This window comes from Diadema antillarum, unplaced genomic scaffold, assembly GCF_040938485.1.
Source record: "Diadema antillarum isolate AM-2024a unplaced genomic scaffold, OU_Dant_1.0 seq00001124_RagTag, whole genome shotgun sequence".
Classification (NCBI taxonomy): Eukaryota; Metazoa; Echinodermata; class Echinoidea; order Diadematoida; family Diadematidae; genus Diadema; species Diadema antillarum.
Genome location: NW_027271938.1, coordinates 664227 through 677500, shown reverse-complemented (window position 1 = coordinate 677500; position 13274 = coordinate 664227). Strand labels below are relative to the sequence as shown.

At 38.1% G+C, this 13274-nt stretch overlaps 1 protein-coding gene across 1 annotated transcript in view; it reads left to right on the top strand.

The window, feature by feature from the left end:
- Positions 1-2642: 2642 nt before the first annotated feature.
- The window catches only part of LOC139743953 (cyclin-dependent kinase 8-like), a 30963-nt gene continuing 20331 nt past the window's right edge, over positions 2643-13274 (top strand). Inside the window, exons 1-6 of the mRNA XM_071654419.1 lie at positions 2643-2835; positions 5059-5296; positions 6391-6501; positions 8244-8387; positions 9128-9185; positions 11559-11690. Coding sequence (XP_071510520.1) covers positions 5096-5296; positions 6391-6501; positions 8244-8387; positions 9128-9185; positions 11559-11690 — 646 coding nt within the window. The 5' untranslated portion in view covers positions 2643-2835; positions 5059-5095. The remainder of the gene's footprint in view (positions 2836-5058; positions 5297-6390; positions 6502-8243; positions 8388-9127; positions 9186-11558; positions 11691-13274) is intronic.

Here is a 13274-nt window from a genome sequence, read left to right as displayed (position 1 = left end):
ATCGTGCGTAGAAGGGGTAAATGAAATTCATTGGAACGCCTAGTGGGATATTCATGAAATGATTGGTTTTTTAGGAACATGGAGTTAAAAATAGACGGAAGCAAATTGTTACAATACGTATACATAAATTGGAATAAATCATACAAAAATAAATCTTTAACTTTTAAGAGCTTATTGGAGGTAAACAACGTGTTTGTATGAGAACGTACAGGGAATGGCAGATAATGCGGAGGGCTTTCTTTTGCAAGAGGGACACTCTTTCAAGTAAATTCTGATGCGTGTTGCCCCATACTAAAACTCCATAATTCAAAAGAGGCAATATTAACGACGAATATAACATAAGTAATGTTTTTTGAGGAATATGAAATTTCAATCTATTAATAACACCTGTATTACGCGATATTATATTACAAATATTATCAACATGTGATTTCCAGGAAAGTTTATCATCTACAATGACCCCTAAGAATTTAATATTTGATACTCTTTGTAGATGAGAATCATCTAAAACTATATTTGTGTTTAAACTATCAACAGTATTGCTGAAAATCATATATTTCGTTTTTTGAGCATTAAGTGATAACTTATTAGCTCTGACCCAATTTGTCACTTTATTCAATTCAATGTTAATTTTGTGAACAAGAAAATCAATATCATTATGGGCAAAAAATATGTTTGTATCATCTGCAAAATGAATAAAAGAGAGATCATCAGATACACGACAAAAATCATTGATATAAATAATGAACAATATAACGGCCCTAAAAGACTTCCCTGTGGGACGCCACATTTGACTTCTCTGATAACTGAATCATTGTTTTTAATTGTAACAAATTGTTTTCTATCGAACAAATAACTCTTGAACCACTCCAAGGCCTTCCCACGTACTCCATAATGCGATAATTTATAAAGTAAAATGTCATGATTGATGGTGTCGAAGGCCTTGGAGAAGTCCAAGAAAATACTAACTAAATGAGAATGATTATCAATGGCATGAACTATATCAACGAAATATAAAAGAGCATGCGAAGTACTATGTTTCTCACGAAAACCAAACTGATAGTTCGTAAAAACTTCATGTACCTTCAAAAATTGCTCATTCTTTTATAAATAAGTTTTTCTAAAACCTTGGTAAGTGAAGACAATAATGAAATTGGGCGATAATTACTGACTTCAAATGTACGTGCTCAATTCCACAATGAGAACAAAACACAAATTCAACACAATGAGAAATGCAAATTAATTTGCAAAAATAAACCCAGGGGCGGATCTAGCTTTTTATAAAGGGGGGGGGGGGGAGGGTGTGGGAGGGGGGTGTCCCCCCTCCCACAGTAGGGAGAATTTTTGAAAATCTGTGTGTGAAAATGGCGTTTTCTTGCATCTAAAACACCACTATTTTTGGTATAGAGGTCATTGCCAAATTAACCCAATAAAAAATAAAATAAATATATAAATAGAAAAAAAATAAAATTACAAGTTAAAAAAAAGATAAGATAAAAAAAAATGGTCCCCGGATTTTTTTTTTTTTTTTTTTTTTGGGGGGGGGGGGTTGCACAAACCCCCCTCTAGATCCGCTTCTGCAACCTATGATCTAAATGTCTCGGTGACCCTCCAAAGATAAAGAAAGGAAAAAAATAATGGAGGAAAATGACGAGTCTTCTGTAAAATCCATATTCAAAAAGACATGAAATAATATTTGGTTATTAAAGTTGCCTCATGAATTCTGAAATTCTTTGATTAAAAGATGTGGGAATAACGAAATTCTGTCCATTTTATCACTTCTTGCGGCTTACTTCCCTATGTTCCCCTTCAGTTTCCCCATTATGTTTTTGCTTGAGAATATAAAGAGAAACTCGATGAGAACAGAAACTTATTTCTGCTTTTGAATTCGTGTCTCTCACTGCTTTGAATTGGTCTTTTGTTGTCATCGCTATCTTGAAGGGCATTTGCAAATGAATGTCAATGTCCATTTCTTCAATTTTTACTTAAATTGTGCCTCGGAGGACAAAAACGAATGTGTTCACTCATGCGTAAAGTTTCCCTTTGCATAAATCCACCAAGTCTATAGCCAATTAAATCACCTTTCATATGGTATATGGCACAATTGTTTTTATCAAAATCTTCTATGAAAAATATGAACTGGAAAAAGTGTTACTTTCTTTTTTTCGCTGTGTAGATCTATAGTACAATGCGTTCTGCATGTCACGTCCTCGACTGTCGCGTGAGTACCCTTTACAGCTACCATCGAATTGATATATCACGTTCTTGATCTGCTACATCAACCTCATTTGGACTAGATGTATATACTAGACATCAGTAAGCTTTAACGTAAGATAAGGTGATTATTAGCAAGCTGAATGCATGTGCAATATCAATGCATGTCTTTATATTAAAATGTATAATATTATATTTCTAACTTTATGTTTGAATATGAAAGTTACCGTTGGTAATTTCTATTTGTATCTCTGTCCAAAATAATAGCGTTTGATATAATAGACTATAAAGCTAAAAGTTTGCAGCGGGTTTGCTGTGGATGTTTTTTCACGGCGCATCACTGTATCACCACACGGGTAGGCTTGATGAATTGTGCTGGTGCTATTACATGTATGTGTTGTACAGTGCACCGACGCGACCTACCTCCTTCTAGCTCATCGACATTGACTGAGAAATAGTGATGCTCCTGGCCTGGCGTTGACTTCGACCTTTCACGGACACGAGGAACCTGAAAGTGTTTTTGAGATATTTTCTACTCGTTAGTCGAGCAGTTTGATCGAGTAAACGGGACTTTACATCACCACTGATCACAGGCACCGGTCATCACTTTGACATCAGTCGGTAAACGAAGGCAGATATTATTATTGTTCACTCTCTCTCAGTCTCTGTTTGGTCTGCTAGGAGTGCTAACCGTTAGATCTGCAGTGTTGTGTGCACCATCAATGATGACCATTTGACCGAGATTCTCTACTAGGTCGATGTGTGCACGAACACTATGACTATTTTCCCCTGAGCTGAGTCTCCATTTTTATGTCTGATGACGAGTGATGTGTTGTTTAATGGAGCTTGGAGGTGTGCATGATTGATGATGATGTAAAAAATATGGTAATACACGTCTGACGTAGATGGATCAGAATTTAATGGAGGGAGATAAGAAGGAGAAGGTTGGAAAATCAAGGAGATAAACATTTGTAAATAGTATAGATACTAGACCCTACAGTGTAAAGAGAGCTCAAGAGCTACAGAGCAAATGAATGAATGGTGAACTAACCTCCAGCTCCATCGCATCCTTAATTCAACCCCACTCACGCAGCTCCACCCCCCCCCCCCCCCCCCCCGTGTCGCTACGACGCTAAAATCTGGTAATCCTGGTATTGTCAAATGAAAATCCATAGACCATACATTTGCAGAGACTCCAACCCCATGCACATGCACCTTCTGATCCAGAGACAGAGATTCTCCCACCTGAAACCGCTAGCAAACTGTGGACTCCAACTTGATGTGCGCAAAGCACACATCACAAGCGTGAAGTCCCTTGCAGCCAAGGTCCAGGGCCCACTTAACCCATTGAGGACGGACTGATTTTTCTACAACACGCATTTCCCATAGACACCTGCCCGAGTATACTCGGGACTCGTCCTCAACGGGTTAAGGGCCCTTGAATTGAATTCCGCTCTAGGGTTCTAGAGATGCTCTCTCGTGCTATAAAGCAGGAGAGTTGGAGTCTCTGCATTTGCTTCCATGTCTAAATCAACCACAGTCGAGTTGTTTTAAGTTTGTACACTGGATATTTATTTCATTAAAAAAGTTGCTATGAATGATACAACTCGACTCTTACTGCAAGGTGGCAAGTGTATGTATAGACACTATACAGGTATGGTATTACCGGACAACATGGTAATTCCGGACACGCATATTTTTGCGTACCGGTACTAGTGACATTCAGTACGCGCGAGACTTCGCAGATTGGCCTCAAAGAACATTGTCTGGACCGAAATCGCAAAAAAACAGGTCATCAAAATGTAAAAACGAGACGAAATTCACATGTTACTGCAAATTTATAGATGAGTGACCTGCACCTCATCATAGTTAATAATTATGCGTGTTTGAATCACATTTCGTCTCTGAAATTCTATGAAATCCCACTAAACATACAGGAAAAGTGCTGAAGATTCCAATTTAGAACCACAAGTTAACTGATTGATACCGGAAATTTGAAGCTTTCGTCCTCAAAGGCAAATGATGCATTAGTTGCGCGCTCAAGGAAGGGGCCTGCAACTCGTCACCCGTGCTCCCATAGACAAAGCATGTAAAATAGAAGTTGTCAATTTTTTATCGCGTGAACTGTTCAAAATGTTCAAGATAGACTTTTTACTGTAAAATATGAAATTTGAGCCTCATTTGCTAATTTTTTCTTTGTCGTCCGCTCGGGAAGAATGTGTATGGTGATTCGTGGGATGAATTGTGATTCTGGAGCAAGGACAAGGTGCAAAAGACGTCGATTATTTCATTACGAAAATCGTGTCCGGAATTATAATGCGATTTTACACCGCGCAAAAAGACAACTTTTTGGAGAGGAGTATATTTTCAGGACTTTGTGAATAACTCGTGCAATTTGTGGCCGAAATTTCATCTTCTGAGTACGGAATTCAGAGCCACGAAAAAAAAAGCATCTGGTGATACGATCAACTCTCCTTTTATGGTAATAACAAGAATCTTGCTTCCTGATTGGTTGTTGCCACAAGAAGTTGTCACTCTATAGCAAGAATTGCTATAAGTATCATAATAGGAATGGCATGAGACCCTTGAAGAAGGTGGGGGGTGGGGGAGGCTAAAGGTCACAGCACATTTTATTTAGCAAAGTTGCCTTCACATTTTACATAAACTTTTAACTTATACTCAGTACCTATTCTTACCCCTTTAACCTGGTGAGGACGAGTCTCGAGTATTCTCGGGCAGGGGTCTATGGGAAATGCATGTTGTAGCAAACTCAGCCCGTCCTCAACAGGTTTATTTGTTCCCAGACATAACACTTTATCACCACTTCTCTTTTCATTTCTGTAGTTTGTGATCTTCAAGAAGCACTGAACCTGAGGCCAGCATGGATTATGAATTCAAGCAGCAGACTGCCAAGATCCGCGAGAGTGTGGAAGACCTCTTTGACTTTGAGGGATGCAAAGTTGGCCGTGGCACCTACGGCCATGTGTACAAAGCCACCACAAAGAAGGAACCAAAGAGAGAGTACGCGCTAAAGCAGATTGAAGGGACGGGTATCTCAATGTCTGCTTGCAGAGAGGTGGCAGTAAGTACACTTGTAACGCATCACCATGACGATGCGATGGACTTTGATACCAAACTTTTTTTTTTCTCACATTGTGCTATGATAGTCCAGTCTCTGCCTTCTTCTAACAAGAAATGATTTTGTCACATTTTATATAAAATTTCCAAAAATCAATGACTGAAGTGGCAAGACAGCCAGCCACCATATAAACATAATAAATAATAAACATAAATAAAACGAAATAAATTTAAAAAAATTGACATTTAGGTTTAGATGCATGGAAGTGTGCTGGTGATTAGACATTTGAAAACAAGGTCAAATCAAAACATAGTATTATGCTTGCATGATGAGAAAATGAAGATATAATAGCTCTACAGCATGAAGAGGATGTAGTTAAGATATTACATTTCTTTATTTCCAAAAAAACCCCCAAAAATCTGACTATTCAGTAATGTTGCCTATTTTGCAATTTTCTTTGCAGTAATATCTGCAACTTTACTGTGGCATTGTGAGAGATCACATTCTCTACTGTTCGTTGCCAGATAAGGTTTGAGCATATGCAATGCCTGTAATAATGAGACAGAGTGTAGGTCTGGTTTAAGTATACATTTTAGTGTCATTTCATTATAGCCATCAATGTTACCTTTTGATATTATGTACTCCCTTTGAAAACAGGTAAATCCTCATATGTTATTTTGTGGAAGGTGTATTTTTAGGGTCATCAAATGAATATCAACATCATAGCCTGCATTCATGTACGTTGAAAGGATTTGCATTTGCCCCCTTTTAGCCTACCAGGTACCATCTATTTTCATTTGGTATCAGAAGTTAGGTTAGTTGTATTATTTCAAATCCTTTCTCATTGTGTGCTTGTTCCTGTCTTTAAATACAGTTTGTACCATCCTCAGTGTTTTGGATTAATGAGTTTAACTATCTGGGATGTATTTCACATGACTACATTTGATCATCTGAAGAGTTCCAGCAACAGAGTAATGCATGTAGTAATACTTGAAAGCCTGCCTACATATCTCACTACTTTGATGATGTTTGCTCTAACAGTACTCATTATGGTGAAAATTGAAAAAGTTTCTTGCAATATTCTGTTTTGCTTTCAGCTTCTCAGGGAATTGCGACATCCTAACGTGATATGTTTACGAAGAGTGTTTCTGTCGCACAGTGACAGAAAGGTGTATCTTCTTTGTGATTTCTCAGAGCATGACTTGTGGGTAAGTTGAATTTCCTGTGCTGGATGATATATTCTCTTTCCTCACTTAGTGGGTGAATGTGCAACATGAACACTGTGGTTTTGTATGTTTTTGGAAAATATTGGTACTAGAAACCATCAATATCATTTGGCACTTTAAAGTATTTCGTCAAATGTACTGATCCCTGAAAGATACTCAGCAAAGAAAATCTATCCATAGAACCAGAATGCTCTCATGTTATGAGGATGGGCAATGTGTTATGATTTATGTGACAGGATTGTGTCGATAAAATGTGTCATGTGTGATCTATCATTTATTCCACTCTAGAAAGAAATATTCTCTTTTGTAACTTCTATATATTTTTTTAAAAGCAAATCACTGTCCAAGCTGGAAACAGTATTGACTTACTATTAGGGTGTCAGCAGTTTTATGCAGTGCATTATAGAAATTGTAAACTGTAAAGAGTATTCAAATTCATGAAATTCTTCCGTTGAGATGTTTTCATCGCAACTGATTGACAAATCGCCCTACATCGACGTAAATAAGCACTGAATTGATCAGTGTTTTAGTAGTAGCCATGATAAAAAATCATGGGCGTACATACTCGAGCAAGATTCGAACCTACTACCTCCTGATCACTGGACAGGCGTCATCTCCGCTAGACCACCGAGCTTTCGCCCGACAGCAAGTGTTGGTTCTAATCCTTATAGCATGCAGCAGGTACTGCGTAATTATTCAAATTCATGAAATTCTTCCGTCGAGATGTTTTCATTGCAACTGATTGACAAATTGCCCTACATAGACGTAAATGCTATAAGGATTAGAACCAACACTTGCTGTCAGGCGAAAGCTCGGTGGTCTAGTGGCGATGACGCCTGTCCGGTGATCAGGAGGTCATAGGTTCGAATCTTGCTCGAGTAATTACGCCCATGATTTTTTATCATGGCTACTACTAAAAAACTGATCAATCCAGTGCTTATTTACGTCGATGTAGGCAATTTGTCAATCAGTTGCAAAGTCAAGAGTATGTTGTGCATTTTAGAAATTGTAAACAATCAAGAGTCAGATTATGTTATGCAATGACATTCTTGGGTTTTTTTTGTGATAATTTTTTTTTACCGACATTTGCTAGGTTAGCAATATGATAGCCCCTGCATGCTTTGTTGATTAGTGACAAGAAAGAGGAAAGCATGATTTGAAGACTTGCAACTTGTGACCATCATTTTCATCAGTTGATTGACCCTGTATGTGCCCAGACTCTTAGCTTGACTTGCCAAGCGTTGGCATTCAGTAATCCTTCCAGACTAGACTTGATCACGTAAAGTTAGCTAGCCCACTCCGTGCCTCAGTCCAACAGGAAGGCTTTGGTGATGCAGTCAGGTCTGGGCAGTTTGGGTAATCTCTGTTCGTTGACAGTTAGTTGCCAGACATCTTTGCCAATCATCAAGCACAGTATAAGGGTTTAGTGAACACATATCTTCGTATAGCGAGATTTGCTTACAACAGTGCTACATCACTTCAGTGTATATGTCATCAAAACAAATCCGCAGTCAACCTCGCCAAAGTTGATATCTCACAAGTCGAAAAATTGGCTAAGTTGAAGAAAATTCTACCCCAGATGGATATAAATACATGATGATTTTATTGTTCAAATCGAAATTCACATGTGTCGAAGGACTTTCTGCTATCCCTATTGACATAGGCAAGGTTGACTGGAGTTAGTGGCAGGAATTCACTTTTCTTTTTTCTTCAATACGATACAGCATATAATCAAGTATCACCGTGCCAACAAGGCAAGCAAGAAGGGGCCAACCTCCGTGCCTCCGATCATGGTGAAATCACTTCTCTACCAGATCCTTGATGGCATTCACTATCTTCACTCAAACTGGGTACTACACAGAGATTTGGTAAGTCCAGGTTTTTATTTCCCCCCTTGATAATCCTTTCTGCACATATTTTCTTGATAGTCCTTGCTGTGCCAGAGACTTTGTTTAGTGTGTATAATGCCATGGAATTTTCTGTGCCAACTAGCTCCTATGCAGCCAAAGGGTTAAACTTAAGTTTGAGTTACAGATCATTTGTTATGGCCAGAGTCAGTTTTCTAAGACATCTCAAGAGCACTCGACGTAGCTCCTCCATAATGCATATAAATTTGACTTTGCCATTGCATACCTTTATACTGGTCAATGGAATGTGTACTTTTCACAAAATGAACATTTGTGCGATTCCATGTCTATTTTCATTATGCTGTTGACTTGTACTTGATATCACACATTTTCACATTTTGTGATTTTCTCAAATTTTCACCGAATGTGTCATAAACTTGTCTTTATTTGCTGATTCTATATAGGGTAAAATGATATTTTCACTACTAACATAAAATTTTGTGAATTGGAGCCTACAGCCTTTTTCGTGACATGAAATTTTTGTGAGGTGCCTCTAACAATCAATGTATTATAGTGTAGACAAAAACTTTTGTTTGTGTGCATTGCATTTTAAATTTCATGAACCCTTGCTCTCACAAAATTCACGAAATTAAAATGCATGCAAACATTCCTCATTTTACAATGTATTTTGCTTTTGAAGACTTACCCTCAAAGGTGATAATCAGGCATTTTGTTGTTGTTTTTTCCTACACTTTGTGCAGAAACCAGCCAATATATTGGTGATGGGTGAGGGGCCAGAAAGAGGAAGAGTAAAAATAGGTATGTGTCAGTGTGATACCGGTACTGTAAAAGTGGATATTTTTGCGCGACTTATTTTTCGCGCTTGGCCCTGTAAGAAGAATTTCGCATGTTTTTAATTCAGCGGAATCAAGACATCAACTACTGGAACATATGGCATGCAAAAATATTTGCATGCTTTTATTTTTTCGCTGGCTTCTGGTTGTGCGAAATGCACGAAAATTTCAACCCCACAAAAATTTCCACTTTTACAGTACTGTATGGTAGTACCATGATGTGATTGTACAAACTTGCTGTATTAGATCATAGTGGCTTTGGTTCCAGTTCGTTACTCAGGGCTTCTCTCCGAGAGTATCATCATATGTAACATTGTGATTGTCATGTTCATATATGTTCATATTTTATGTCATGATTAGACTTTTTCTACATATTGTAAGCAACGCTAAACACTGACACTGGTCCGGCAGTCCCAGACCGGTCACTGTCAGGCCACTATAAACTTTTCAGCACAGGTAGAGAGAAAACAAGGAAAAGTAGAAATTACGCGGTGCGTAACATATGTCCCCGCCGGAAGTAGCATTTTGTAACAAAATGTGCAATATAGGTAAAAAATCAAGGTCAAAGGTCAAAGAAGTCAAAGGTCAAAATTCTGTGTAGAAGTTTTGAAGCCCTCACCTAGTGCCATCACATAAAGCAAATGGAATCGAAATTGGGTTAGAAATGGCGAAGGAGTAGCATTTTGTAGCCAATGTACAATATAGGTCAAAAATCAAGGTCAAAGGTCAAAGAAGACAAAGGTCAAAATTCTGTGTAGAAGTTTTGAAGCCCTCACCTAGTGCTATCACATAAAGCAAACGGAATCGAAATCGGGTTAGAAATGGCGAAGGAGTAGCATTCTGTAGCAAAATGCACAATATAGGTCAAAATCAAGGTCAAAGGTCAAAGAAGTCAAAGGTCAAAATTCTGTGTAGTAGTTCTGAAGCCCTCAACTAGTGCCATCATATAAAGCAAACGGAATCGAAATCGGGTTAAAAATGGCGAAGGAGTAGCATTTCGTAGCAAAATGTACAATATAGGTCAAAAATCAAGGTCAAAGGTCAAAGAAGTCAAAGGTCAAAATTCTGTGTAGAAGTTTTGAAGTCCTCACCTAGTGCCATCACATAAAGCAAACAGAATCGAAATCGGGTTAGAAATGGCGAAGGAGTAGCATTTTGTAGCAAAATGTACAATATAGGTAAAAAAATCAAGGTCAAAGGTCAAAGAAGTCAAAGGTTAAAATTCTGTGTAGAAGTTTTGAAGCCCTCACCTAGTGCCATCACATAAAGCAAACGGAATCGAAATCGGGTTAGAAATGGCGAAGGAGTAGCATTTTGTAGCAAAATGTACAATACAGGTCAAAAATCAAGGTCAAAGGTCAAAGAAGTCAAAGGTCAAAATTCTGTGTAGAAGTTTTGAAGCCCTCACCTAGTGCCATCACATAAAGCAAACGAAATCGAAATCGGGTTAGAAATGGCGAAGGAGTAGCATTTTGTAGCAAAATGTACAATATAGGTCAAAGGTCAAGGTCAAAGGTCACGACTGAAATTCTGTGTAGAAGTTTCAAAGCTCCCATGTAGTGCTATCTCTCATATAAAGCAAACAGAATCAAAATTGGCTCATAAATGACAGAGAAGTAGCAAATTGAAGATTTTGATCACACACGTACGCACACACGGACACACGGACGGACGGACACACGGACGGACGGACACACGGACGGACGGACACACGGACACACACACGTACGGAGCCCGTTTCATAGTCCCCTGCTCGAACTCGTTCGGCGGGGACAAAAAAATCTGGTCCATTGTGGGGCCAGTCGAAAGAAAGAAAAAAATCATTACCAGTAAATTTTCAGTTTGGATGGGTCAGTAAAAAAAGGAGAAACTGAGTATCTACTCGTCCAACAGGGACAGGCCGGACCAGTAGAAACAATTGGTTAGTGAGCAGCCCTGTTGTAAGTGATGAGTGTTTGATTTGTATTGATTGAAATTGTTGATGTTATGAAGTGATTAAGATTTTGAAACATTGGCTGACATTTGATTGCATTTTGGGGCTATTCTGATCACTTTTATAGTTAGTTATCCTATGTAGATTGATGAAGGATCACCTGCTCAATGCTCAAGACTTGACTTGCCAACTTGTTTCTTCTTGCAATATTTAGAATGCTGTTGTCTCTGAAGGAAACATGGAAAGTTAAAATTATACAGTCGCTGTGATAAAATGTAATTTCTTTATTGTACATCAGAATGTTTTTAGATCTGTCAAGATTGCCTTGTACATCATCTCACCTGACAAGTTTTGTGTATGTTGGAAATCTATAACAAAAGACTAACTACTTATAACCCTTTCCAGCTGATATGGGGTTTGCCAGGCTGTTCAACTCACCTCTCAAGCCCCTGGCTGATTTGGACCCAGTGGTGGTAACCTTCTGGTACAGAGCCCCGGAGCTCCTTCTGGGGGCCAGACATTACACAAAAGCAATAGGTGAGTTGACAACATATCTACACTGTACGATGCAACAAATTGTGTATGTTCCCCCCCCAAAAAAAAAACAAAACAAAAACAAAAACAAAAACAAAAATACAATTGGATTTCCACATTGATAACACCCAATATGATTAAACTGTCCAAATGCTACTTCAGGGTCTTAAAATATAACATCTTAGCTCTATTTTCCAGGAAACCCCATTCCATTTGGTTTAGCAGTTAGAGAGAAATGTGGATTGTTGTAAATCATGTCATGAGTCTGATTCTTCCAAGTTTAGCACTTGGATGCTCTGAGCTGCATATCAATGTGTAAACACAATAGACAGAACTTGGAGGGAAGAGATTCCTGACATGCTCTACAAAATTTCTCATTTCTCTTTGACCACTGAAGCAAATGGAATGGGGTTTTCTGTAAGATGTGGGCAATGAGTTATAGTGTCATACCCTGAAATTGTATTTGGATTGATTTTACTATTTTAAAAGTTACAATTGCAGAGGGTCCCATTGTAATTTTTGTTTGGACATATGGTATATACCTCAAACATTATGGGGGGGGGGGGGGGGGTTAAGTGGCTGTTTTGAGTGATACATCTCTAGATTTGTTTGATTTCGTTTCCTGAACCCTTTCTGGTGTGTTTACAAGACTATTGGGTTTTCTGTGCAAATCAGCACTTAGTGCAACACAAAGGTTGTAGCTTTCCTGTGGGCAAAAGAAAACTTATAACAACTTAACCTGTACATTAGTGATATGTCTTTGCATGAATACATAGTTCTGAGTGAATTCAGTGTCTCAGCTGGAGTTTGTTGAGTAAATTGTGAGCAGTTCATCCTCTGGCGGACATATGCACATTTTTATAAAAGCACAATTTTGTTTTTACCTATCATGTCCCTCTTGACCCAGGTGTAAGAATGGTTACCAGCAATACTAGTGTAATAACAATGGCAGGGCCCTCTGGTAGAACATTGGCAACACTGAAGAGGCCACCTTAGATAAAGAAGATGTTATTTTATTATGATAAACAAAATGAATTGACAAATAGCTTTGCGTGTGATAGGAATAGTCTTGATACATTGTAGTTAACAGTTAAAACTATGTAGCATGTTGTAGATCACTCAGCACTGATTTAAAGGGACTGTACAGTACTGGTTGAGGTGGGGATTCATTATTTGAACATTCCTGAGTGAGATAATGAGAAGCCTCTTATGAAATATGAAAGAGGCATATAATTTTAAGAAGGATCCAACATTTATTTGATGAAAATTGGTTTTCAAATGGCCGAGATATCCAAAAAAGTGATAATAATAAAAGGCGACAGACCACGCCTTTTATTAGAATCTCTTTGTTTTACCTTGTTTTTGGATACCTCAGCCATTTCAAAATCGATTTTCATCAAATAAAGTTTTGATACCCCTTAGAATTGCATACTCTTTGACATCTTATAGAGTGGTTTCTGAATATCTCGCAAAACATTAAAAGCTAAATCCTCACCTCAACCAGAACTGTACACTCCCTTTAAGCACCAATCACTGACACAAAATAACATTTTAGATGTGAGATAACCAGGATGATTATCAACAGAG